General features: G+C 38.5%; 1 protein-coding gene across 4 annotated transcripts in view; it reads left to right on the plus strand.

Annotated features, from left to right (window-relative positions):
• The first annotated feature begins 2,445 nt into the window (after nucleotides 1-2,445).
• GLS (glutaminase) overlaps nucleotides 2,446-24,612 on the plus strand; it is a 59,989-nt gene continuing 37,822 nt past the window's right edge. Inside the window, exons 1-7 of one of the 4 annotated variants that reach the window (XM_079311778.1) lie at nucleotides 2,446-2,833; nucleotides 10,035-10,131; nucleotides 10,639-10,760; nucleotides 15,677-15,806; nucleotides 16,520-16,599; nucleotides 18,189-18,352; nucleotides 22,547-22,605. In XM_079311778.1, coding sequence (XP_079167904.1) covers nucleotides 2,493-2,833; nucleotides 10,035-10,131; nucleotides 10,639-10,760; nucleotides 15,677-15,806; nucleotides 16,520-16,599; nucleotides 18,189-18,352; nucleotides 22,547-22,605 — 993 coding nt within the window. In that variant the 5' untranslated portion in view covers nucleotides 2,446-2,492. Of the gene's footprint in view, nucleotides 2,834-9,454; nucleotides 9,490-9,573; nucleotides 9,624-10,034; nucleotides 10,132-10,638; nucleotides 10,761-15,676; nucleotides 15,807-16,519; nucleotides 16,600-18,188; nucleotides 18,353-22,546; nucleotides 22,606-24,612 lie in introns of those variants that run through there. The other 3 variants (XM_079311777.1, XM_079311780.1, XM_079311779.1) reach the window with 3 other exon arrangements.

A 24,612-nucleotide genomic window follows, 5' to 3' on the forward strand; every position in this document is an offset into this window, starting at 1 on the left:
CTGCAACGTTCTGAACAGAAACCAGAGCACTAAAAGGAAAAGTCCAGATTGTTACATTTTTCATTCTTCCACCTCTTCTCCCCCTACAGTATAAGAGATGAATTAGATGAATTTTTGCACCAGGTTGTGGCTTAACAGCTGGCTTAGAAAAGAGTGCAGCTGTCACACAGGCAAACCACCTTGGCACTAAAATTCCAAATCTTGTAGTGTCTGCAGAACTGTGTGTTTGATTAGTGACCAAATACACATTCTGGAAGAGTCAGCACTCACTGTCTCTGGTCTTAGAGCAGCAGACTCTGTAGAAAGAATGGAAAAGGTGTTTGAGAGACTTCTATCCTTAGAGTATTTTACATAACAGAATTTTAGACATGATAAATATTATTATTGGGCGGCAGGATAAAAGAGGCAGTATTGGCTTGCCAAAAAGGACTTAGCAAATGGAAATCCAAAATTAGTTCCAGGAAATATAATAGATAATGTAATAAGTATGAGAGAACTGCAGGTACTTTGCATTTTTGTATGTGAAGTTACTGCAGCACAGGATTACACATCCCACACTGGTGTTTCAAGTTTCCTTGATCAGTGGGAAGAAAACCATTGGTGTGTGGAGGCTCATTTTATAGGCATAGATTATCAGCTATCTTTGTATCTTCTTCCAAAAACCCTCGTGGCTGTTGTGACAATTTATTAGCATAGGGAACTCCTGTGGGTATTTGTGCTGCTGGGTAAGCAGAAGCACAAGGCAAGACTATTCTCCATGTCTATTTGTAGTTATCTCAGAGTGGATGAAAAATGGGTAACAGAACCCTCTCTGTTTTATGGGGGTCTTTAAGAGCAATATTCCTAGACAGCTGAAACTTTCAATCTGGGGGGTGGTGGAAAGCAAAATATCAGTAGCTTTAGAGTAAAACACTTCCAATAAAGTGTGTAGCAAGGTCATTTTAACTCAGAATTGCAGCTTTTCTGCCCCCACCTCTGCCAAACGTAATAAACATACCAGATGAAATAAACTTCAATGCATGGGGAAATTGTTCACAAGGAAATTCAGCAGTAGTGAACTCACAGCTCCACAAGTATTTACATTTTTGCTCCAAAAATTAAGATTCCTAAACTGAGAAGACTAGGGACAATTAAAAAACTGGTTTGCATGTTGGCATTATGGAGGAAGTAGGATGACAAGAAATCTCCTCTTCTACTGTTACCCATAATGGATATAATTTGCTAATATAGATTTGTACTCATCTAGGACAAATTTAGCAGTTGGTGATGTGAGCAAAGTTTCACCAAGGAACTGCAAAATCTGTGACTTCCAAAATGCTACATCCTGACAGCTGTGACAAAAGCTTAAGTGTATATAAGGAGTGACATTTACACCTTGTATTGGAGCCCTGCAGTTATTTTCTGCTACTCTTCTCTGCTACACTTTTGCATTTAGGATTTTGCAACCATAGGTCGGTGATTCCCAAACTGGGACCTGTAGGTGAGCAGCAGCAAAATTTCCACACTCTGATTTAATGTTTGATGATGTGAACAAGAAGAATGGCCGCACCCAGTTCACCTAGGCATGCAGGTGGTTGATTTTTTTGTTTGGTTTATTTATTTTTCTTAAAAGCTAAAAACTTTAGACATTTGAACCAAGACAGCCTCCACTGTAAGTTTGGGCAATGAGCTATGCAGTATTCCTTTTATTGAAGGTACATGGAAAGCCTTTAGTAGCTCTGCTCCTTGTCAGAAGTATTTGCCCCAAAAAGTGTGGGAACAGCCATTCCTGCTGAGGGTATTTCCAACAGGCTCCTGTTCCCTGAGCCCTTTCCTTGCCCGGTGGGTAATGGACACAGGCCCTGAGGGGATGGCCTGGGGCTGTGTCAGCGGAGATTTAGGCTGGATTTTAGGAGAATATTTTTCACCCAGAGGATGGTCGGGAAATAGAACAGGCTCACCAGCCTGGCAAGAGTTCCAAAAGTGTTCGGACAACGCTCTCAGGGACAGGGTGAGGTTCTTGGGATGCAGGGCCACGGGTTGGATTCGATGATGCCTTGTGAATCTCTTCCTGCCGGCACGGCAGAGGCGGTGCACTTCGTAATCAAAAACATACACTTTTAAAAAATGGCCATATCCATGGCAACTGAACCCGACACCGCCGCAGCCCGGCCCGCTCCCAACGCCTTTACACGTCGCAGGGCGAGGGAGGGAAGGAAAGAGGGAGGAAGGAATGAGGGAGGGAGGCGGCGCGCGGGGCTCCCCTCAGAGCTGCGGGTCCGCCCGCTGGGGGCGCTGCTGCTCCCGCCCCGCTGGCCGCGCGCGACACCGGCGGCCCGCGGGGAGACTGGGGCGTGGCCACAGCTTGAGTGACGTGCCTGCTGACCAATGGGCGCGCCTCAAGCCTGACAGTTAATTGGGCCGGGCCAATGGCGCGCGGTGGGGGGCGGGCGCGGCGCGGCGCGAGAGGCGCGGCCGGGCGGCGCGGCGGGCAGTCGGCGCGGTGGCGCAGGATGATGCGGCTGTGGCGCTCGGCGCTGCTGCGGGAGCTGCTGCTGCTCGGCCCGCCGGGGGCGGCCGGCGGCGGGGCCCCGGCCTCGGGACCCGCCGCCGGGAGCAGGCGCCTCCCGCCACCGCTCGCCGCCCTCCGCGCCAGCCCGCCCGCCGCCCGCCGCGGCCCGGCGGCGCTGCCGTCAGCGCGAGGTCTGTGCACCCGCTCGGAGGGAGCCTTGGAGGAGCCGGGGAAGGGGGCGCAGGCGCCGTCGCCGACTCCCGGCGAGCCCCCCGCCGACAGCGGCCACAACAATAACCACGGCGGCGGCAAGGAGGTGGCCGTAGGCGGCGGCGGGGAGAAGTGAGTGTGGAGGGGGCGGCGGGCGCGGGGGATGATGCGGAGGCGCCATGTGAGCGCCGCCTCCCCTTCGCACGCGTGGTGCCTGCGGAAGGGGCCGGGCCGGGTCGGGCGGGCGCTTCCCCGGCAGGTGCGGGGACCCCGCGGGTGCCGAGCTCCATCCCGGCTGCCGGCGGCTCGGAGCGGGAGGGAAGCCACACGCGTGGCGGGGCGTGCGCCCCTCGGGGCTGTGTGGGGCCCGGCCCGGGGGTCCCTCCCGCCCCCGTGCGGGGCTGCCGGCCCTGGGGAGGCCCGGCGTGGGCAGCGTGCCGCTAGGCTGGCTTCGGAAGCGCTGCCACTTGGCTAAAAATATTTGTGAAGAGAAGCGAAAGCTGTGTCATCTCGCATTAATTATTAAAGGCGGTGTGCGTGGTGCGTAGTGCTGCCTTGGAAGTTTTGCAGCGCTGCCTTCTCCGTGCCTGTACGCACCTGGATGCGTTCCGGTGTAACCTGCTCTAGGGTCATTGGACTGGGTGTTCTCCAGAGGTCCCTTCCAGCCCTAACAATTCTGCGATCTAGTGCAGCCAGGGACAGACAGTGCCGTCCGTACGTGGTGAGTTCAGATGTTTATAGGTGTGGGATGTGTGCCTGTGCCAAGAAGTTCTCATTTGTACCTTAGTGACAAAGGTACGTGCAGGTTGTAGAATTACAAGGCTGTATATTTTTATTAAGCTAATATTCCTTCACTCACTGCCCGAAATAAAAAAAAGATTGGAGACAGGTGTATCAGCTCCAGGTTTTGTACCTGGTGATGGCTGGTAGTGGATACCAGGTGTAGAGTGTAATGCTGAGGTAAACGGATTGGCAGAACATTCTTTATTAGTCCTCAGCATTATACAAGTCTTGAATGTTCATTTCCTACCATCCCCCTACCTTGGCAGTCTGTGTGCTGGATGTTTGAACCTGGCTACATTTAGAATCTCAGGTAAACTTTTACAAGAAGTTTGACAGCTGCAAGCCTCATGAAGACTCCTCCTTTGTGTGTGTTTGAAATGTGCCCCGTGGCATTCCTGTAGGCACCCTTTGCACTGATTATGGGGTGGCGTAATTAAAATTAAACCCAAGCTGCTTTCCCAGGCTTTGCTATGTTTATTACCTAGATGAAAAGAGCAAATGACAGAAAAAACAGGGCCGAGAAAGGAATACCTTGTTTTGACACTGAGAAAAGTCTCTGTTAGGCTAATGCTAAGAGGAAGTCTGGCAAAGATTCCACAAGGCTAGTCAGGAAGGCTTCAGCCCCTAGCTTAAAGTTCTGCTTTTGAGTTGTGGTTTGTGGGTTTTCTTTTTTAGCATGAACTTCAGTATGGCAGGTGGGGAGAGAGGCTGTGGCCTTGTTCTTCTCTGGTTTTTCCCCCCAGATACTTTAGCTGTTCAGCCAGGTTCATAGCCTGCTTTAAAGGCATCACCAGTTACTTCTGCTATCAGATGCCTTAAAAAATGCATGCACATCAGGTTATGTAACCTTATACAATATAATTCACAAAATTTTTTTTTTAGTTAATTTTTAATTTTTTTTTTTTAAAGTTTATGCTATTGTTCAAGAAATATGAAGTCTCCTCTTTGAATTAGCTCTTTATATAATTTTTTGGCACAAAAAATATTCTTCCACGGCTTGAATAAGTGTGGTTTATAAAGACTGCACTTCTGTTTTCAAGCAGAAATACAGACATTAAATACTTTGGAAAAAACCAGCATGCCAGCTGTGATGGGTTTTTGAGGATATTACAGAGGTGATTTATTGAAGAGGTAACATTTTCTTAAGCTGAACTGTTATTAGCTTCCTACGTTAGCATCAATTAGGGAAATTCTTTAATGTCTAACGTGTGGTAAAGCTATGTAATCACAAATCAGTTAAACACTTTTAATACTTTTTGGCTTTTGACAAAAGGATGTATTTGAAAGTCAGATGTTTGTTCTTTGAGCCTTACTGCAAAATGAACTGCAAAATAAAACATCTAGCATATAGTTACAAATACAGAAAAAGCTAGAAACTTTTCATTTCAGGTTGTGCAGGAATTCCTGGTGGCACATTAGGCTGCTGAGTACTTTCATTCTTACTTTTCTTGAAGCAGAACTTTGAAAATCTTCCTTCAGGCATTTGTAAATGGTGCATTCCATGTGGAAGTGATTGCTATATTAAGACAAAGTACAGGGTCGAGAAGAAAAGTGAGGTTCTTCAAAAGACAGGTGTCTGAACCGTGCTGGCAGCTGGGCTAAGTCAGTGCAGTCTGTACTCTGCTGAGTCCAGCACTTTGCCATCCATAGTGTCTTAACATTGAGTGGGGTTTGGCAAATGGTTTGTGGGCCCAATTGGCAGTAGTTTGGTTTTTGTTTTTAATTAGTGTTGGGGGGCATTTTTTTTTTTTTTCTATTTGGTTATAAGGTCAGGGTTATGGGATGCTGAAATAAGCCACGATGTCAAAAGACAGCAGTAAGGTTTTCCTGTTTATTTGCTTTCCTGACAGTCCTTGCATACAGAGTAGGAGTTGCAAGTAAAAGCCTAAAATGTTCTGTGCAGAGACTGTACAGAAGTTTAGCACAGTTTAATTCCTCATAGTGAGAATAAATTATGAGGTCTGTGGCTGATGAAATAACTAGTATCCCATTGCATAACCAGATCCCCTGGTGCATTTTTTCCATAACATCTTCCACCACCTCCTTATCCCTGCTATACAGCCTTCACACTGTGTATCCAACTGAAACTTATTATCTTTTGGACAGGAAAAATAATTGAGCTTAAACTGAGAGTGGTCACAGACTGGTAAATTTAATTAATAGGAACTGTGGATTAAAGCACAATCATATCTATGCTCATGCCTGAGTTATTAAAACACAACAGCCTAATCCACTCCTTAGTTATAGATGTGTACAATACTTAATACCCTTTGCTCCTATTTTCAATGTAACTGTACTTTGCTTTTACTTTCAATATAACAGTTCATCTTGCATCTTGTGCTGGTCAGTAAAGGGACGAAGCAGTTTATCTTAGTAGAAGCTTTTTCGAAATTCAAAAGGCCTTGATAAGATGAGAGGGAGGAGCAAAACGTGAATGACCTTAACTTTTGAAAGCTAAATTGCTCACTTTTTACAATGGTACTGGACACTAGTATATAGAATATCTCAAAATGGTTAAAGGAAGTTTAAGGATTTTTTTTAAATTACAAGGGAGTGGTAGTGCTCTTTTTTAAGGGCAGAGTTGAATTCTGGAGATACTTTTTAAAATAAAATTGCTTTTACAGTCCAGGTTACAGAGGAATAACTAGTAACCACTCAGTGTTTCATTTTGCTGATACTTCTGATGGAGTGTGGATACATAATCAGAGATGCAAGAAGAAATTAGAAGTGCGCTTTATTAGACCTTTCATAACTTCTGTCGAGGCCAAGGCTTTGAAGCTAGAGTTTTTTCTTTTATCATAAGCAGTTTGTTAGCTACTAAACAAGTCTGTCTTTGGTCTAAGTTTATAAATATGTAGTTTGCTTTTGCATCTTGTAGTTCTTGGGTAAATAGCTACCCACTTCTGTTAAAGACCCAGTGTCTCACGATATGAGTGGACACAAAGTAGTTACTCAGTGACCCAAGTAACTGTTGGAGATGCAGCCAAGAGAATACAGCATCTGCAGAGTGGTGACAGCTTCTTCAAGGTGCCTGTCTTAGGTGGAGTGGCTACTGACTGTGACTTGTACCTTTCACAGAATCCCAGAATAGTTTGGATTGGAAGAGACCTTTTAAAGGCCACTTAGTCCAAACCCCTCTGCAATGAGCAGAAATAACTAGATCAGGCTGCTGAGAGCCTCGTGCCATCTGACCTTGAATGTTTCCAGGGATGGGGCATTTACCACCTCTCTGGTGGTAAATCTCTTCAGGAATTTCACCACCATCACGATAAAATTTCTTCATTATATCTAATATAAAGCTGCCCTGCCCTCTTTTAGTGGAAAATCATTGTGCCTTGTCCTTGTTGTGACCTCTGTGTTGTGACAGATCCTGGTAAAAAGCCTTTCCCTGTCCTTCTTATAGGCTCACTGTAGGTACTGAAAGGCTGCAGTGAGGTCTCCCAGTAACTGTAACCTCATTTTTGTGATTAGTGTCATATTTGTTAATAAGGCCTGAAACTATTATTAGCAATTATTATTATATCATATCTTTATATCATTTGTTGTTCTGTAAATCCTGTTCTGCATTTTGGCAATTCTATCTTGAAATACAGAGCAATAATTTTCTGTATTATTTGAAATTTAATCTTGTTTCTATCCTATAAACACTTGTTAAAATGAAGTCCTCCCCAGAATCTGGTGTAGGCATTGTACTGATGCAAAAAGAAGAGCTGAAAGGAGGACTGCAAAGCCCTTGTGCTTGGAATGCCTATGTTGGTTTTTCTTTGTATTTAAGAAAACAGTCCACCAGTATTGTACTTCACAGATTAGTATACTAGCAAAGAAGTCTAGTTGTTTAATAGTCTGATGCTTATTTATTTTTTTAAAGAAGGTAAATAAGTATCAAGAGTCTTTATTCATGAATTCAGGTAAACTGGAATTTCCACTTAATTTGACTGTGTAAATTGCAGGTTCCCTGACCTGAAAAGCAGCTTTTTACTTGTGTGGAACAGAATTATCTTGCTTAGTGTGTTCACAGTGCCAAAACACATCTTTTAGGTTAAGCAAACAGTTACTGACATCACTGATCTGATAAACTGCAGAGCAAGCCTTTTCACCCCTATTTAGCTGATAAACTTTACCAAAAGATGGACTATTTGACAAGGAGCAATTTTCTGTAAATATATTGAATGTCATCCTCTTTGCTTTGGTTGTCTGTGCAGCTCCATTGTTTAATTAGGCTGAGTGACCCAATATTAAACAACAGCAGATGTGAAAACCATGTTGAGAGATTTTCTGCTGTGAAAGGTGCACGTCTCTTCACAGATTAAAATCTTATAAAGAGGCAGGTAAAATCTTGGTTAAACAGCTGAAGTATTTTTCTGCACCTTTCCAGATAGAAATTCCTTACTTGGAACAGCTGTAAAATTCTAAGTAATTGCTCAGAAATGTGTAATTAATTAGGTTATCAGTTGTTATTTCTCAGTGTGTTTGTTGACTGGTTTTGCCAGAGTGAAGTAGGAAAGTTTCCTCTGCCAGACCTTCAGCAGCCCAGGAATGGCTGGTGTAGCAGAGACATGCCTCAAAACGTGAAATCTCAACATTTTGGGCAACTCAGTTGAATGCTTTGTGTAAATGATGAAGATGTAGGGGTGTAGATGAAGTAACTTAGCATAACTTTTAAAATTAGTTCCCTGCAGGATTAGGATGCAGACAGGGTGAAACTTTAGTTGCTGTGTTGGTAGTTCTGGTTCTGTTGGCTTGACTGGGCATGCTGTCCCCAAAGGATTAAAAGTGAAACATGCTGCCTGGAAGACCTGAATTTTCTTTAGGAAAAGAAATTCAGTAATTTGCTTGAGGTAGTTGCAAGCGTTTGTCTTGGTTGAATTGCCAGCCTGTTTGTGCATTAGTCAGCCAGCATAATTTAAATTTAAAAAAAATAAATCTAGACTGTAAGACAAGGAAAGTTCTGTTGGCTTACAAAGCTGTCTTCTGTTCTTAGTGTGTAAGTACAGTGTTTTAAATTATAAAATGAGTGGTGATATTTTTTACTACTGGTTTTCACAGCTAGTTTTGAGGAAAGGAGGGAGGCAAGGGCAATCTAGAGGTTGTCTCAAATTTATAAGGGTATTTGGATTTAATCAGATTTTTATTAAAAATAATCATAAATCTAACTTGTGTAAGTATTGGGAGAGGAGAGGATTAAACATCAGTCAGGAAGATTGCATTGACCTATCTAGAGTCTGTGCTTAGCTGTAGCATTTTATTTTTGCAGTTGTAACCCTAAGATCTGCTATTCAAAGAATTGCTAATCTCCTGAAAATATCAGTGACTGGAATTTGGACCTGCATTTTGTAAACACATGCATAAATGTATAAAAATACATAAATTTCCCCTGAGCATTCTAGTTTCAGACAGCAGTTTATCTATTACTGTATAGTTACAAAGTATTTCCAGTATTAATAGATTAGAAGATAGACCTTTAAAATTGATGGCTAAAGTAATGTAAGTCTGCATACTCTGCATCTTTTTTTCTTTTGGCTTTATGTATTTTTTGTTTGTCAGACATTGGAACATTGGCTTTTTTTGTTTGGAAACCAACCTGGGCACTTCAGGGGACTGAAGACTCAAAATCCCTTTGCTGTATTAGGCTCCTGCCTGCTGCAGGGTGCTCTGGAATATCAAGGAATATTTTTATATTTAAATCTGTAAACTTCAAAGGCTTTGGGGAAAAGGTGTCAATACTACAGCTTTCTGTCTTAGAAGGAATCTGAATGCTTAGTGTGGTCGGTTTCCTTCAGATTTCACATAAAATGGAGATGCAGGTAAGGAGAAATTGCAGGTGTAGGGGAAGCATATCTGGGAGTGGAATAGGTGAGCCTGGGATGGTGTGTTTACACTGATAAGCACAGTGACCATTAAAGGTGCATCTACACTGGGTTTACTTAGCTAAGTAGGTGTGATGAGAGTCACTCCTTCTGCTTCACGGGCTCTATTATGCTGCAGATGGCTTTGCTTGTTCCGCGGTAACTGATGGGCCTTACATAAGCTTCTAGAAGGATAAGGACTTTAGGGCTCTTCCGTGGAGTCCTGAAAACAGGACTGCTTGGAAGAAAATGTTACACATGTATCATCTCCTTCTCTTGCCTGTAGAAGTTGGGTCAGTATGCTCGACAACTTCATTATAAGGCATGTAGATCCTGGAATCTTATAAATAATTTGTCCTTTGCAAGTAGCATGCCTATCCTTGGTAACATCAAAAAGAGATATGTGATTAATCTGCTCCCAAAAAAAATCTAAATATAATCTTAGTGGTAAATGTATGACAGTGAAAATATGACTGAGTTGCAGTTAAGAATATTTGCTACTGTAAAATCTATGTCTGGTGCTTGTAATATTACCATTTTTAATCTCCTTAAAGTCTAACTAAGCTTGGTGTTCACTGATGAAAATGTTCATTGAAATTAGTGGCAGCAGTGAAAATGTATTTCCCTGAGGATAATGCAAAAATGTGTATAAATAAAAATAGGCACTAAAATAATCTATGATTTTTTTCTTTTCTGTTTTCCAGTAAAATAAAACAAGGTCTCCTTCCCAGCTTAGAAGATCTACTTTTCTATACTATTGCAGAAGGACAAGAAAAAATACCAGTTCATAAGTTCATAACTGTAAGTTTACTCTTCCAAAGCACTGTATGAATGTTAACTACTACAAGGTTATTTTAACTTTCTAGATGCAAGAATGCAAAGCAAAGAATTTCTGTTGTACTTGTTTAGCTTTGGGAAGGAATGTAACTACTGTTTCCCCCCCCAGTGCTGTTTCTGCAGTTAAGTAAGAGAATGAGTGTATTAAAATTATTATTTACTTCTTTGATGTGCAGAAGAGTATGCTTGAAGGCAACTATGCCTATGGCATGGCTCTGTATTTGTGCTTGTGTAAAATGTAGTTGGGGCACTGGATTTGAAGTAACATTAATGTTTTGACATAAAAAATGGCCAATGGAAATTTGACAGCCAAAATGGCCAATGGAAATTGCTAAAGAATTAGTAAAGTGTCACAATGTCTCTGTTGATGATGCAGTGGCAGATCTCTTGCAGTGATAAACAGTGAGCAGTGGATAACTTGATTGTAAAAGCATGTCTTTTCACTTAGTAATTATTGTTTTATTGTAATAGGCACTCAAATCTACAGGACTACGTACGTCTGATCCTCGATTGAAAGAGTGCATGGATATGCTAAGACTGACTCTTCAGACTACTTCAGATGGTGTTATGCTGGACAAAGACCTTTTTAAAAAGTAAACTTTTTTGTCAGTTATGTAACTGTATAATTCCAAATGAATGCTGTCTGTGTGCTACTGAGTGCTATCTTAAGGAGAGATAAGGTATATAAATCGATTAGAAAGGGAGTCAAACCCACACTCCTGATCCTATTTTGATAGAAGTTTGTTCTCAGATTTCATGCAGCAGACAGGCTGTGTGAGCTCCACGAGAGTTTAATGTGTCAGTGTTGTGTGCATGTGTATCTGACCCCATAGTGCAACTCTTGGTCAGATGCCAAACAAAATTAATTGATGCAGCATGAAGTGTTTAGTATGATTACATAAAACTGCTCTCTCACTACATAGTCAGTTTTTAATCTGAAGTTCAGGATGCTGCTTCTATGTGGCAAAATGTTCAGAGCATGTGTGTAATTTTACAAGTGAGTATGGGGAAAACAGTGATGTTAACTTTCAATATATGTGGAGATGAGGGCGGTTAGGATTGCAGACGTTGGTCTGTTTTGGAAAAGGTCTGTGTGCTGTATTTTAGTGATGCTTTTGTTTGTTGTTTTTTTTTTAGCAAAGTCTGTAGGCAGCTGTGTGGTATAAGCACTGTTTCAGGATGTCTTCTGTTCATTTCAAGCACACTCCTTTGTTCCTCTTCTTGCAGGTTTTGTGTGCTGAAAGATTGGAAATATAGAGGCTCATAAATTTTAAAATGAAATTTTAGACTATTTTGGTCTACATTTTTAATTCCATTTACAGGGGAAATAATAATACCTAAAACTTATTTGCACATACAATTTTTAAGTGTATGTATATAATATATATATTTTATGTACATATAGGATATAAAATATATACCGTATATGCTTATGCTATACTATGTATTTACATAGTTTATGTAAGTATAAATATATAAACATGATGTGTATATATATAAAGATATAAACACTTTTGAAAATAGATTGAGAAATATGAATGTCTGCATCTGTTACAAAAAAGCCAGTCAACTCCTTAAGCAGATGTGAGATACTTTGTAAAGGTTGAGCATGGGCTAATTTTACTCCTGTGTTAAATTCTAGTCTAGGTTTTCATGGTTTTTATTGTCAGCAGGGTAAAATCTCCATATTGTTAGATTCAGAAACCTTCCTGGATGTATGGACGGATTGGAAAGGAAATTAATTTGCTATTAGGTGTTACATTTATACCAAAAAGCTTATTTGTCACAGTCGACTAAATTATGTTGTAGGCAAAGGCTCTGTATTTGAAAAAGAGCTAATTGCTAATTAGAAGCATTATCTTGTGTTCTGTGTCACATCTCTGGGACTTACTTCTCTGTGTGAGAAGAGTAGTTATTAAGAATTTGTGGAAAACTTACATGATTGCTTCTTGTGTAGGAAGAGTTTTGAATTTCAAGACTATACAGAGGTGGAGAGGTGAATTTTATTTCACATAGCAAGTTTTTCTTTGCAGCAGCAAAAGGTTCCTTTGCAGCCTTTTTTGTAAATTAAAAACCCCCGAGCTGCATATACTGTTGCTTGTAGGGTCAGTGCATTTGTTGTGAAGAGACTTGCACAGGGTCTCTGTATTTTCTTCTTCAAGTGTTTAAGGTGTGAAATACTGTAATATATCCACTCAGCTGTACTTACCTCAGGACCTGAAAGCTTTGATTCCCTAAACATAGAAGTCAGTGCTGTAATTCTCCTCTTGAATTTGAATCCAAAGTTGCCAGATCAAATTAAGTATTAAGGTTAAGTGATCTGGAGTAATGGTAGCATAAGCTTGACTAAATCAATCAAGTCTAGTAGAAATTACCACTGAAATACACCAGCTCATGCATCTGTACTGTCTATTTCTGTATGCCTTTTTAGTGGTTCTAAACGTTAGGCTCCAATTTGACTAAAATTGCATTATTTTGAAGTTTTTTGGCTTTACAGCACTCTCCACATCAGAAAGAAAATCTCCCTGTTACAGACAGAACAACTTGAAGTTTTAATGTTTCATCTGCAGAATTTCTTAAGTTGAAGATTTCTGGGGAGCACATTTTGCAGAGAGTGCTGATAAATTTATGAATTAGCTGTTCATGTTGCATTTGTGTAACGTAGTGTGGTCTTTGCAGGGTGAGATCAGGCTACTTCTGAAAGCAGTGCAATGTGGTTAGCTTGCTATGAGAATTTTTTTCTTTCCTTTTTTACCTTTTTGGTACTACTTAATATAATAGTACTGTCTATTGTTAGATGAAAATTGGGCTGCATTGTGTAGGGAAGTAGTAATAAGCAATCTGAGTCAGAACTTCAAAAATAGCAAGGTGGTAAAGGAAACAAAGTGATTCTAACTTTACACTAGAGAACAAAGATGCGATTTCCAAAAACCCTCCAACTGTTGCTTTCAAATTTCATTATACAAGTAAATTACAGTTAATATAGATCATAACACTTGCAGCCTAATCTTCCTAACCAATATGTATCAGGGAAAAATTGTAGTTTGAAATTACTTTTTTGAAAGTGGGGCAAGAAATGCTAGAATTGGGATTTGGCAAGAGAGTTCTTTTTTTTTCTAGGCTGAGATTGCAAAGTTTGTCGAAATGGAAGAATGTGAAGTAGGAAGTTTTTAGTGTACCTATCCTGACCACCACTAAATGATGTGAGAGATAAGGGCCAAGTTGTTCACAAGATTTGACTGTAGAAAGGTTTTTATTTATCAATATGATTATTTACTTAAATTCTTCTCTGTGATCTTTTCCTTTTGCTCCACTTCAGAGCCCTGAGGCCAGCCATCTCCAGAGGATTACCTGGAACAGAATTAGTTAATTACTTCGATGGGGAGGAGGTGTCAGCTGCAGAATTTCAGAGTCTATCATAGCTCATGTCCTTGCTGACTGAAAGCTGTCAGTCCTGTTTACTTTCCTATTAAAGGGAGACCTAAGAACTCTGTTCTTTTGTCCATGCACCTATTGTTCTGAATACCCATCTAGATTACTTGAATCCTTGTATTTAATTTAGTCTGAGAATTCATATGATTTGCTTGGGTTGAGGAGTACCAGGATAAATACACAGACAATGACCTTGGCAGAGTCTGGGAAAAATTGGCAACAATATGTAATGTCCTTCACCAGCACAGCCATTTCTGTAGTGAGTTTTAATCCCTAAATTAAAATGATTGAACTGCTGAAGTGAGTATCATAGGATTGGTGTAAATTTTAAATGTACAAGTGCCCTTCTTGTTTCAGAAACATAATGGAATCTTAAGAGGACTGTATTTCAGTGCATACTGCCTTCTTGTTTTCTAAACTTTGTATTGAATTGTTCTAATAGGTTTGAGTGAACTTCAGATGTATTTTTTTTTTCTTATAGGAATGCTTAATGCTGTCCAGGTAGTACAGACAATGTAGAAGTGCATCTGAAGTTCAAACCTAGTGCATGTTATGTTGTTACTCCTTCTGCACACATAGCTGCCATCAGTGTTATTAATTACTTTTGAAAAGGGGCTTTGCACCTGGAGTAGGTGACTGTAATTGGAAGCTGCTGGGAACAAAAGTAAACAGGATTTTTTGCAAGATACAGAGGAGAAAAGTGACAGATTGCAACAAAACCAGCTCAATTGCAATTTTAACATAGGCTAAGAAACCAGTATATTACGGACAGCAGCTTGTGACTGTACCTCGGAAACTTTATAGTTTCTCTTTCACTTTTGGAGTGAAAACTTATCAGCGTTTGAAGTGGTTATCAGTTGAATTTAAGATAAAGCCCTCGAACTAGGAAGGAATTTAAAGGCTTAGGAAAAGAAAGGGCGATTCAAAGAATAATTCTGTCTCTTCACTGGTCTTCATGCACCTTGATTTTGAACTGATGACGATTTTTAATAGTAGGATTATTGAAATATCTATTCCAAGTGAAAACATTTTCCTAATTTTTTTTTTTCCTGAGTCTTAATTGGAAGGTATGTTGTTCTTCGTAGAATGTGCCTATATGTTCTTAACTACCATTTGCTTGCATTAATAGTATGTGCGTGCTTCTGTCAACACTGATAGAAGGCATGGTATGAAGGTGTTAACTGTTTGTTTGCTGTTAAACCTGCCTTTGACCTCCTCAAACCGGGATAGGGCTGTTAATACCCTTTATCAGGTCATGACTTGATAATGGCTCCCAATTCCCACCCTGCTCCTGCTCTCCTCTCACCCACGGACACACCACTTTCAGCATGTCTCAGTTTATGTTTTCATCCTTCCTTCTGTTTGCCCTAGATAAGTCTTTTCCTTTTATCTCATCAGTTTTTAACTGTCCCAGATGGGCTGACGCTCGGAGGGTGTGGCCGATAGTGTAACTGTGTTCTGAGCTTAAAGGCAACAGAGATTCCTGGAGTGCTGGTGTTTTGAAAGAAGAAACTTGCAGTATGGCTCACTATTTTGCTTAGTTCAGGAGATATTATCAAGATGGTCTACATTTTTCCACAGGGTTTTTTCCTTCTTAGAGTGGAATCAGGTTTCAGTTTGGTCTGTTGGCAGCGTTCTTACCTCAGTTCATGGTGAAAGGGTGAAGTGAGAGAAAGCAACTCTGAACCTCCCAAGTCTGATCTACCTCTGAAATTAGCACTCTTTTAGATAAGGACTGGGTTAGACTTCGCATAGCTTGATCCTAAGAATTAGGTGCTTAGGAGCCCTTTTGCAAGCTGAGGTGCTGCTTGATTGATAATACCTTGCAGATCAACTTCACAGTTGAAACTTCAAAAGAGGGCTTTAAGTAGAAAGGAATAAAAATGAATGCAACAAAGCTATTATGACTAATTAAAATAATAGAGTGGCAAATTGGAAAAGAAATAAATACTTGTTCTTATAGGCATGTAGCTTCAAGGGACTGAAGGTCCTAATTAAATAACATGTAGTTGCTACTTAAGTATGGCTTTTAGACAGTACATTGTTAAAGTATTAATGAACGTTTTTAACTTTGCAGGTGTGTACAAAGTAATATTGTGTTGCTTACTCAAGCTTTCAGAAGGAAGTTTGTCATCCCAGATTTTATGTCATTTACTTCCCATATTGATGAGCTATATGAAAGTGCTAAAAAACAATCTGGAGGAAAGGTAACCTCTTTGTAAATTCAACTTCAAATTTTTATAGACTTTCAGTTTTAACCAAATGCATCATTTGTTAAGTAGACAGATTTTTCTTAATGTTTTTAAGCAAAATTAAACTGGCAACTTGATGAAAGAGTTTTGGAAGTTCAGTTATGTCTGCAACTTGTAAACTGTGTTAGAAATACAGTTCACAGCCTGTAAGAATCTTGTAGCATTTTGATGTTGGTATATGAAAGTAACATTATTTTTTATTTTACATAAACTATGAAACTGCTCTATAATTTGTCAGACTACTGTTAGGCAGTAAAATAATTATACAGTTCTACACGTCTATCTGGATTGTGTGACAAAAGAAATTGTTAATACTGTACCTTTGTTAGTAAATAAAATTTGTTCTTATTTTCAATAAATTAGTTGAAAAATTCCAGACTGTGTTACAAGCTAAAAATTTAATATTATTTGGAAATGCTTAACATGCTGTAATACAGAACACAGATACCTCTCTGAATGTGCTAAAAATTTTACTTTGAAAAAACGTTTTATTTGATAATGATGTAGTGACTATGATAATTTCTAATGAAGTTTTAGTTACACTAGCTTATTATTTGCAGAATAACTCAGTTGTACCTTGTGTCTTCTTTTCAGTGATATTTATTTTAATTAATGTGGAGTTAATTGTTTTGGATATTGTAATGTGTCTCTCTCTTTCACACTGATAGGTTGCTGACTATATTCCACAACTGGCCAAGTTCAGCCCTGATTTGTGGGGAGTGTCACTTTGCACCGTTGATGGACAGAGGTATATTGTAACTTCCACATTTTGTTCTTGGAATAGTTGAAGGAAAGACAGAGGCAATGCTGTTATAATGTTAATATTTGGAAGTTGAAAAACTTTTTTTTATAGTACGTGTGCATCAAGCTGTATAACTTTCTGTGTAGGTCACAATGTACCTAAGTGGTAGCTCCTCTACATTTTAATGTTTTCACTGTAGCATTGTTATATAATCTGTGTGTCACTGAAAAATGCAGATTCATGTTCTTGAAAAAGAAAATGAGAATGTGGAAACTGGACAGAGCTGAATACGATTTGGCTTTTCAGGTTTATCAAGCTTTCCTCCGTAAGGGTGTATGTAGGTCTTAGATCGAGTTAGGGTGGTTTTATTTTTCTCAGTAACTGAGAGTAGCAGAGACACTTGGGAGCCTAGGTGTAAAGGGATACCTTGCACCATCTAGCTGAGAAGTAACATGAGCTCTGTGTCTTCCTTTGTGAGTACACAATGTGAGGTGCTCATCAGCTCTGCTGACCTGCAGTTTGCTGTGGTCCTACTGCATGTTCTGGAAACTGCAGTTTTTAGGTGTTGTATTTGTGAATGAGGCATTCCTGAGAGCATCAGTCTTGCTTCTGGTGGCTGTGGCCTGGAGTTCATTTTGCCATGATCTGTTGAGATCCATATGTTTGCTCCTAATTAGCCATATGTTCTGTAATCTCAGGGGAGGAGCTGTACAAATGAGCAGAAGTATTTTTTTCATCTCCCTGTTTTAAGTGACTGAATTATAATCTATTAATAGTAAAAAACCTTATACTTCCAATTGGCCTTTTGCTTTGTTTTGGATATTAGGTGCTAATGAAAGTTCTTACAATGTTAATTTTTTAATGTTTAATGTTGTGTAATGTTAGCTTTTATAATGCCAAAATTACATTGTGATTTTCACCGAAGCCTTCTTGTGTTTTCTGCAAAGAACAGAAGCAAATACACGCCTGATTTTGCCATCAGACAAGTGGCTGCTTCAAGCCTTTTGCTCTATCTAGATGTGGCATATGCTGCTTGCATGAGTCACTCTTGGGTGCAGTTTGACATAGATGCTGAAAGTAAACTTTCCAAAAGATAGCCTTGTAATAAGTGTTATATCTTTGCCATTATTAAAGGAAATGTAAATACAGCCATTTGATTATTGTTCTCAAATTGCAGAACCAAGCTGTATCTCATCTTTGTTTATATAGACATAAATTGGTATAGTGGCTCTATTTGGGTCAGCTGCACCCTGCTGGTTATGTGGTTTGCAGTTGAGTAGGATAAGTGTAAGACTAGAGGTCTTCAGTGTTTTTTTTTTTTTTGGTCTGGTACAAACCCACTTCTGATCTTATTTTTATTTTATTACCTCTGCAGTAGTCAGCAACTGAACTTTGTTGTGCTTGGCTTATGGAGTCAGTTGCAAAAACCTCTAAATCTCATTGTTATGTTTAAAATAAGACTTTAAAATATGGTTTTGCTTTTTGGGATGTTTTTGTTAATAGTCCTTGTGTGTTGAAGGATAGATGAAACATTTAACATTCTACTGGCACAGCTGACAGGAAATTTCAAGCCTCCTCATCTGTGTTTTTCCCAGGCATTCTGTGGGTGATACCAAAGTTCCATTTTGTCTTCAGTCCTGCGTCAAGCCTTTGAAATATGCGATTGCTGTCAATGATCTTGGCACAGAGTATGTGCACAGATATGTTGGTAAAGAGCCTAGTGGATTGAGATTCAACAAATTGTTCCTGAATGAAGATGGTAAGAGATCCATCATACTTGATAATGCAAATGCTCAGCTTTAGAAAAGTATGAGGCAATCCTACACAGTTTTTTCAGTCTTGTCATTTTACTGTATCCTCCTTAGTCTTACTACTAGGCAGTGTCCCAGAATATTTTGCCATCAAATGCTAGTGAAAGTTGTTTTATTGCTTCTATTCCATTTGCTAGTTACTGAGCTATAGGAAAACCCAAAGAATTTTAACAGTGCAGGTATTTGAAATGTATTTTTGTTTAGTTGAGTTGGTAGCAAGTGTTTCTTAATCATGGCTTCTGTAAAATAATGGTGAAAGAATCAAAGATGTTAAATTGAATTTAAAAAACATGTCACTTCTCAGCCTTCTGAGAAGCAGGTGCTGGTACCAAAGGCCAGCACTGACTAGTTTCCAGAAGGTGAAATCTTCCCACAGTTTATTCTAAATTGAACTTGGCTGCTGATTCAAAACAATGTCTTTACTTTTTTCCCTGTGGCAGGAGTATTTTAGCAAGGTTTTCTCATACAGTACTTGACTAGATATATTATATTAGTTCTTAAGCATGGAAATGCTATTAAAAAAAAACTTTATGGCACAAATCTGAGAAAGATGACTCATGTAGCCTTAGAGGAAATACTGGATGTTATCTCTGAAACACAAATGTTTCTTCTAGTGGGTCTGTCTCAGTGAGAGAACAGACAATGTTTCCGTTGCCATGGTATTGCAATTAATATTTAATTACCAGCATAAGGCTTGGATGACATTTTTGTCAAGGACTGTATTGAGTTCTGACTTAAATATCTGTATTATTAATATATTAATGATAGATGATTATATTTTATGTTTATAAATACATGCAAATTATTTATATTAGAATTATTTATTTCATTTATACCTTAAAATAATTTTTCCATAGTTAAAAATGCAGTTTATTTCTTCTCTTTTATTATGTTAGTAAATGGTGATGAAATAACAATGTAGGAATATATTGCCAAGAAAGGATTTAGCGTTTTCTCAAGTTAGCTGTCTTGTTTTTGCTTTTCTGTTTTTTCCAAATACAGTGATATAACAATGTGAAGGCTTGTCTTTCACATGCTACAAAAGCTTTACTGCAAAAAAAGCTTTGATGGCGCTGCAAATTGCCCCTTCATTCCCTTGAGCTAATACAGATGTTCTATATTTTTTATTTTTAATAACATGGCAAAGTGTAGTAATTATTCTCTTTTATTGCTACTTTTAAAATTGAACTATTGGAGATGAATTGGTGGGCTGTGGTCTTTTACATTACTGTTATACTTCAAGAGTATTTATGAGGCTGTTATGCATAAGACAATTTGGACAACTGAAATTTTTACCAATGAACATGAAATTAATAGTGAAGACTTAATTCACATGATAGAAAATTTAATTTTTAAGTATATACTTCTGTGGCTGATGGACATGAGGAAAAAAAAGTGCTGGAACTGACTTGGTTGGCCTCTTATACACTTAAGAAAAGATTAAAACAGAAAGTAGAAGTCTAATAAATAGAAACATTTCAGTTATAGTGAAAATGAGGTTGAGTTTCTCCAAGTGAAGGAAGAGAAGGATTTAAAAGATTAAATCTACACTTTGCTTGTAGATTTAAACCACTGTATAAACTTCAGATATGCAGTCAGTTTGCAGATCCATAAATACTTCAAAGATCAGATTTGGAAAAGAAATCTGATTTTTAAAGAAATAGATTTTTAATCTATTTAGGTTCTTAATATTCAAACATAGTTGAATTTCATGGTCATAGTCCTGGTTTTATGATGTGATGCACAGGTGTCTGAAAATTGTTTACATGCATTTGAAGGTATTTTTTCTATACTTACTATGTGGAGGATTCCTAAAACGTATAGTTTTTTATAGAAAAGGATATCCTTGCATTTCATTGTTTACTAGATTCAGGCTGGAAAGAATAAAGAATATTTTAAGACTATTTAATATTATAGCTAAAAATGCCAATTGAAAACAAAAAGCTGTTGCTGTCTTTTGAGTATGTGTTAGTTGTAAAGTGGCCAGGACCAATACAGGTATCTTGAGATGTTAAGCGGTGAGAGACAGGAATCTTGAGAGTAGAGGAACCAAGAATGCCTTGACTTTGAAGGTAAGTGGTGACATCCTCAAAGAAAGGAGAAGCAGTAGCACTTTGGAGGATATATTCTGTATGAACATACCGCAGTGATAAGCCATTCAGTTGCTGAATGCCAAATAACCATTGCACTTCCTTTTTATTCAAACATACACGTGATACAGAATCTGGTTGTGTTTTTTCTTTGTACCGTGTTGCAGATTGAAACCATAGAGATGCACAGAAGGGCACAATGTTTATAAAAGTATTTTTAGAATGGACTGTGTATGATAATTCACTATCATGCTTTGGACTGGAGTGATAGCTGATGTTGAGAGGAAGCTGTAAAGGAGAGAAGCATAGCTGGAGTGAGAGATGAGGGTCACAGTGTGTGTAATCATGCATGAGAGCCATGTTGTCTTGGACTGTGTGTCCACAGTTGGGATCCCCAGCTCAAGGAATGAAAAACTGGGGAGGGCTCCAGTGTAGAGCTGCCAGGGTGCTGTGCTGCCAGGGCATGTGTAACTCCCAAGGAGCAGTTGGAAGGAGGAGTCCTGGAGTCCCCTGGAAACCTCTTTGAATTCTTGAAGAGCAATTGCCAACACGAAGCATTTTGTAACTCTTCTTGGAAGTGGCACCTGATTCAAGAAGGGCCAGTTGCCCCATGCTGTCTCTTGGGAGCTGATGATTTGGTATCAGGGTAAATTTGTCTTCAAGTATGAACAGGATTGTTGGACATGCAGAGGGTTTGCCACACTTTGAGGTTTTCAAGACTCAGTGAATGGAACCATGGCATCTCCTCCAACTCCTGCATTGAGTGGGAGGTTGGAGGAGATGACCTCTGGATGTCCCTTCTGACGTGCAGGCTCATGTGACCTGTGCTCAGGTTGTAGTCCCTGAGGGGCTGTGGAAATGCTATTTTCTTATCCAAGATCTGGTGTTAATCCAAAGTCAAATACATTTCACCCTTGTGGCTTGCATTAGTAGATAACAACAGGATATTGGATATATGTGGCTCTTAAGTGCAATCAAGTGACATCTGAACAATTTGTGAGTCTCTTTCACAGAGATGAGGAATGGCAATAACAACTTTAAAATATTATCTAGACAACAAGTTTGTATTTTAGAGAAGTTTCACTTTTTTGGAAGGTATGGACCTTATTTTTCCTCTAATAGATTGGTTTGATATTTAAAAGTTCCTTTTAATATTGACTTTCTGAAAAATACTAATAAAACTTGAAGATGAACTGATAGTCATAGATGGCTAAGTGCCATTGAACACAACTAGTGTAATTTTTATGGGAACATATTTGTATGCTGCAAATACCAGACTCATCTCCAAAACCCAAATAGTCTCAAATTTCTTTTAGAGTTCATGTTTGTACATCATATATAAAAATATTGGGCACTTCTTGTGCGGTTTGTAAATCAGTATTTTTTCAAATTTGGAGATAAAGGAACAGCTAACAAATAATTCAAACCTGTCATTATATTAATGTATTGATAATTGTTTGAAGTTTTCAGACACCAGAATGCTCAGAAGCCAACATCCTAGTTAAAAGGCACAGCAAAAATGTTAGTTAAAAAAGGGCAATTTGTGGAAGATTATTTGGGAAAAATAAGATGGCTTGTGAAGAGAGGTTTTTAGAAAAAGGAGATACAAAAGGAGGTAATTCATTCAGCAGCCAAGAATGACTTGGGAATGCAAAGATACTGTTAATATGGAGATGAGTGGGAAAAAGGAAAATGTAAGTGCAGCAGGCATATGCAAGTCAGCTATTAAGTAACTTCTTAAATGAAGAAGATTTGTAATTTTCAAGAAAAGAAATGATACTAAACCAAATAATTTACTGGGTTGTTAAATGGCGCAAGGCTGAATGTGTTCTAAGCTGTAAAATATTGTGCTCAGAATTAGAAAATATTGTGTACAGTGTTGGATTACAGTTATTTTTAAAGGTTTAAGATTATATAATAGCTATTCTGTAATAGTAGCTTTTCAGTCAGTCATAGATAAATTTAGAAGAATTTTTCACATAGGCACTTGACTGGTTTTGTTTGACGAACATGTTTTGGAATATATTTGTAATTGAAAACTTTATTTCACAGACAGGCCTCATAACCCTATGGTGAATGCTGGAGCAATTGTGATCACATCTTTAATCAAGGTAAAAAGTTAATTTTTAGTTTCTCTCTGAGTATTTTAGTAGAATTTAGAAAAAATGCCTTGTACAGATTATAAACTGTTTTTGATTTTTGTCTGCAGTACCTGATGGCACTTTACTCACTGACAGATAGACAAGCTCTGATATTTTGGGAATTGTCACCCTTCCAAATGAATGCAATGTTAGAATAGCAGTTTCTAACAAGTATCAGTGCATCTAAAAAACCCTTTTTCCTTGATGACATTATATTTGTGTCCTTCTTTAGCTGCACAAAACATGATATTCTCTTGAGAGTGTTGCCTTCTGTTTGTTAATTACTGAGGAAGTATATTTCTCAGGAATATACTTTATAGCTCTCAGAAATACCTTTCTGAGTGTCTAGTGCTCTTAAAGAGCACAAAGTTACAAAGAGTATTTCTTGCAATGCAGAAGAAATGGAAGATACTATAATTTGTACAGGAGCAATGCTGCTATATCTGAATGTCAGTCTTATGTGGAATTTGTGTGCTATTAACATCCTGCACCACTAAATTATATTGAGCTTTTATGGTACATAGTTGCTGTTGGGATGTAAGTGTGCTTTCATAAATAACAGTGTTTGAAAACAGGTACTTATTTTGCTGGGCACACCAGGTCTGAATAGTGTGTCCATGATCTTGAGACTTCTGGAAAGCTGTATTTTTTTTTTCTTTTTTTGTAGAATACCTGTATAAATACCTTGAAGTTGTTAATGGTATAAACTCCATGAAATGTTAATGCTTGCCAAATACTTGACTTGTATTTTCTGCTGGTTTTAATAGCCACAGGTACAAAAAATTATTTTTTTTCCTAAAGGTACCTGCATAAACTTCTGGGGAACATGTGACTCCCCTGGAATTTTTGAGTAGTAAACTTGATGCTGTTACTTCAGAGGTCTAAAAAAATCTTGTTTACTACCTATTTCTTGGTTGTATTTCAAAATCCATTAGCTACAGTGTGTTTTCTACCCCCTATTTCAAAAACGTTGATTTGAAAATTATTTAGATCATGATTTTCTGTTATTTTATATTTAAAGAAGGTGTCAGAACTCCTGCTTAAAGACATTTATCTTTGATAGCTGTAGGTGAAAGAAAATGGCCTTAAGTATGACAGGTAAATTTATTCACATTTAATATTTTTAAAGGTTGACTGAGCATTGAAATTCACTTGGATAATAGTGAATTTTAAAATCTGACTTAACACGTTTGTCTGAAATGTCAAAATGTGAGTCCAACTACAACATTCCCTACTGATCACAAGGCAAAACAAAAGCATGTGCCTCTTGCAGAAGGCACATAGTTCTTGATAAGTGGTCTACTTCTGAATAGATAACATGGGTTTGTTTAATGCATGCAACTGTGGTATTTGTTAGAAGGTTGTGGGATTGGTTTTGCTGGGTGGCTTTTTTTTCAACTTTTATTTGGGTTTTTCTGTAATGTTCTTATAAACAGTATTGCATTGCACTAACATTTCTGCATGCAGTAGCTGCACGTCTAGTGGACATGTATCTTACTTATCACACCATTCTTTGTTTTCAATGTGATTAAAATGTAGATTATTTTCTGTACTGCTTTCACTAAGATACCATTGATCATTTGAACAACTAACCAAGCTATATATATTCTGAAGACAATTATGTAGAGAGTCACAGGTACAAAACTACTTAGTAGTTGTAATTTTTGTGAAGTTACTTCTTTACAATCTGCAACCTACTAACCAGTGAATTCCATAATTCACGTTTGTATTTGATCTAATATCAAACTTGCCTTTTTTCTGAAAAAGGTTGCTTCATTAACTCATGTTTTGCCCTCAATTCCTCTGCATTTATTCTTTTTATTTAAGGTGTTACTTACATGTCTTGAAGACAGCGTATGACTCTTAAAGAAAATTTAAGTTCACCGAGCATTGCAGATTTACCTAATGATAGCATGTTAATAACTACAGAGAGACTGCTGCTGTATTTCATGGTTAAGATGCTTTTATCTCCTTTGA

Source organism: Erithacus rubecula (genome assembly GCF_903797595.1).
Source record: "Erithacus rubecula genome assembly, chromosome: 8".
NCBI lineage: Eukaryota > Metazoa > Chordata > Aves > Passeriformes > Muscicapidae > Erithacus > Erithacus rubecula.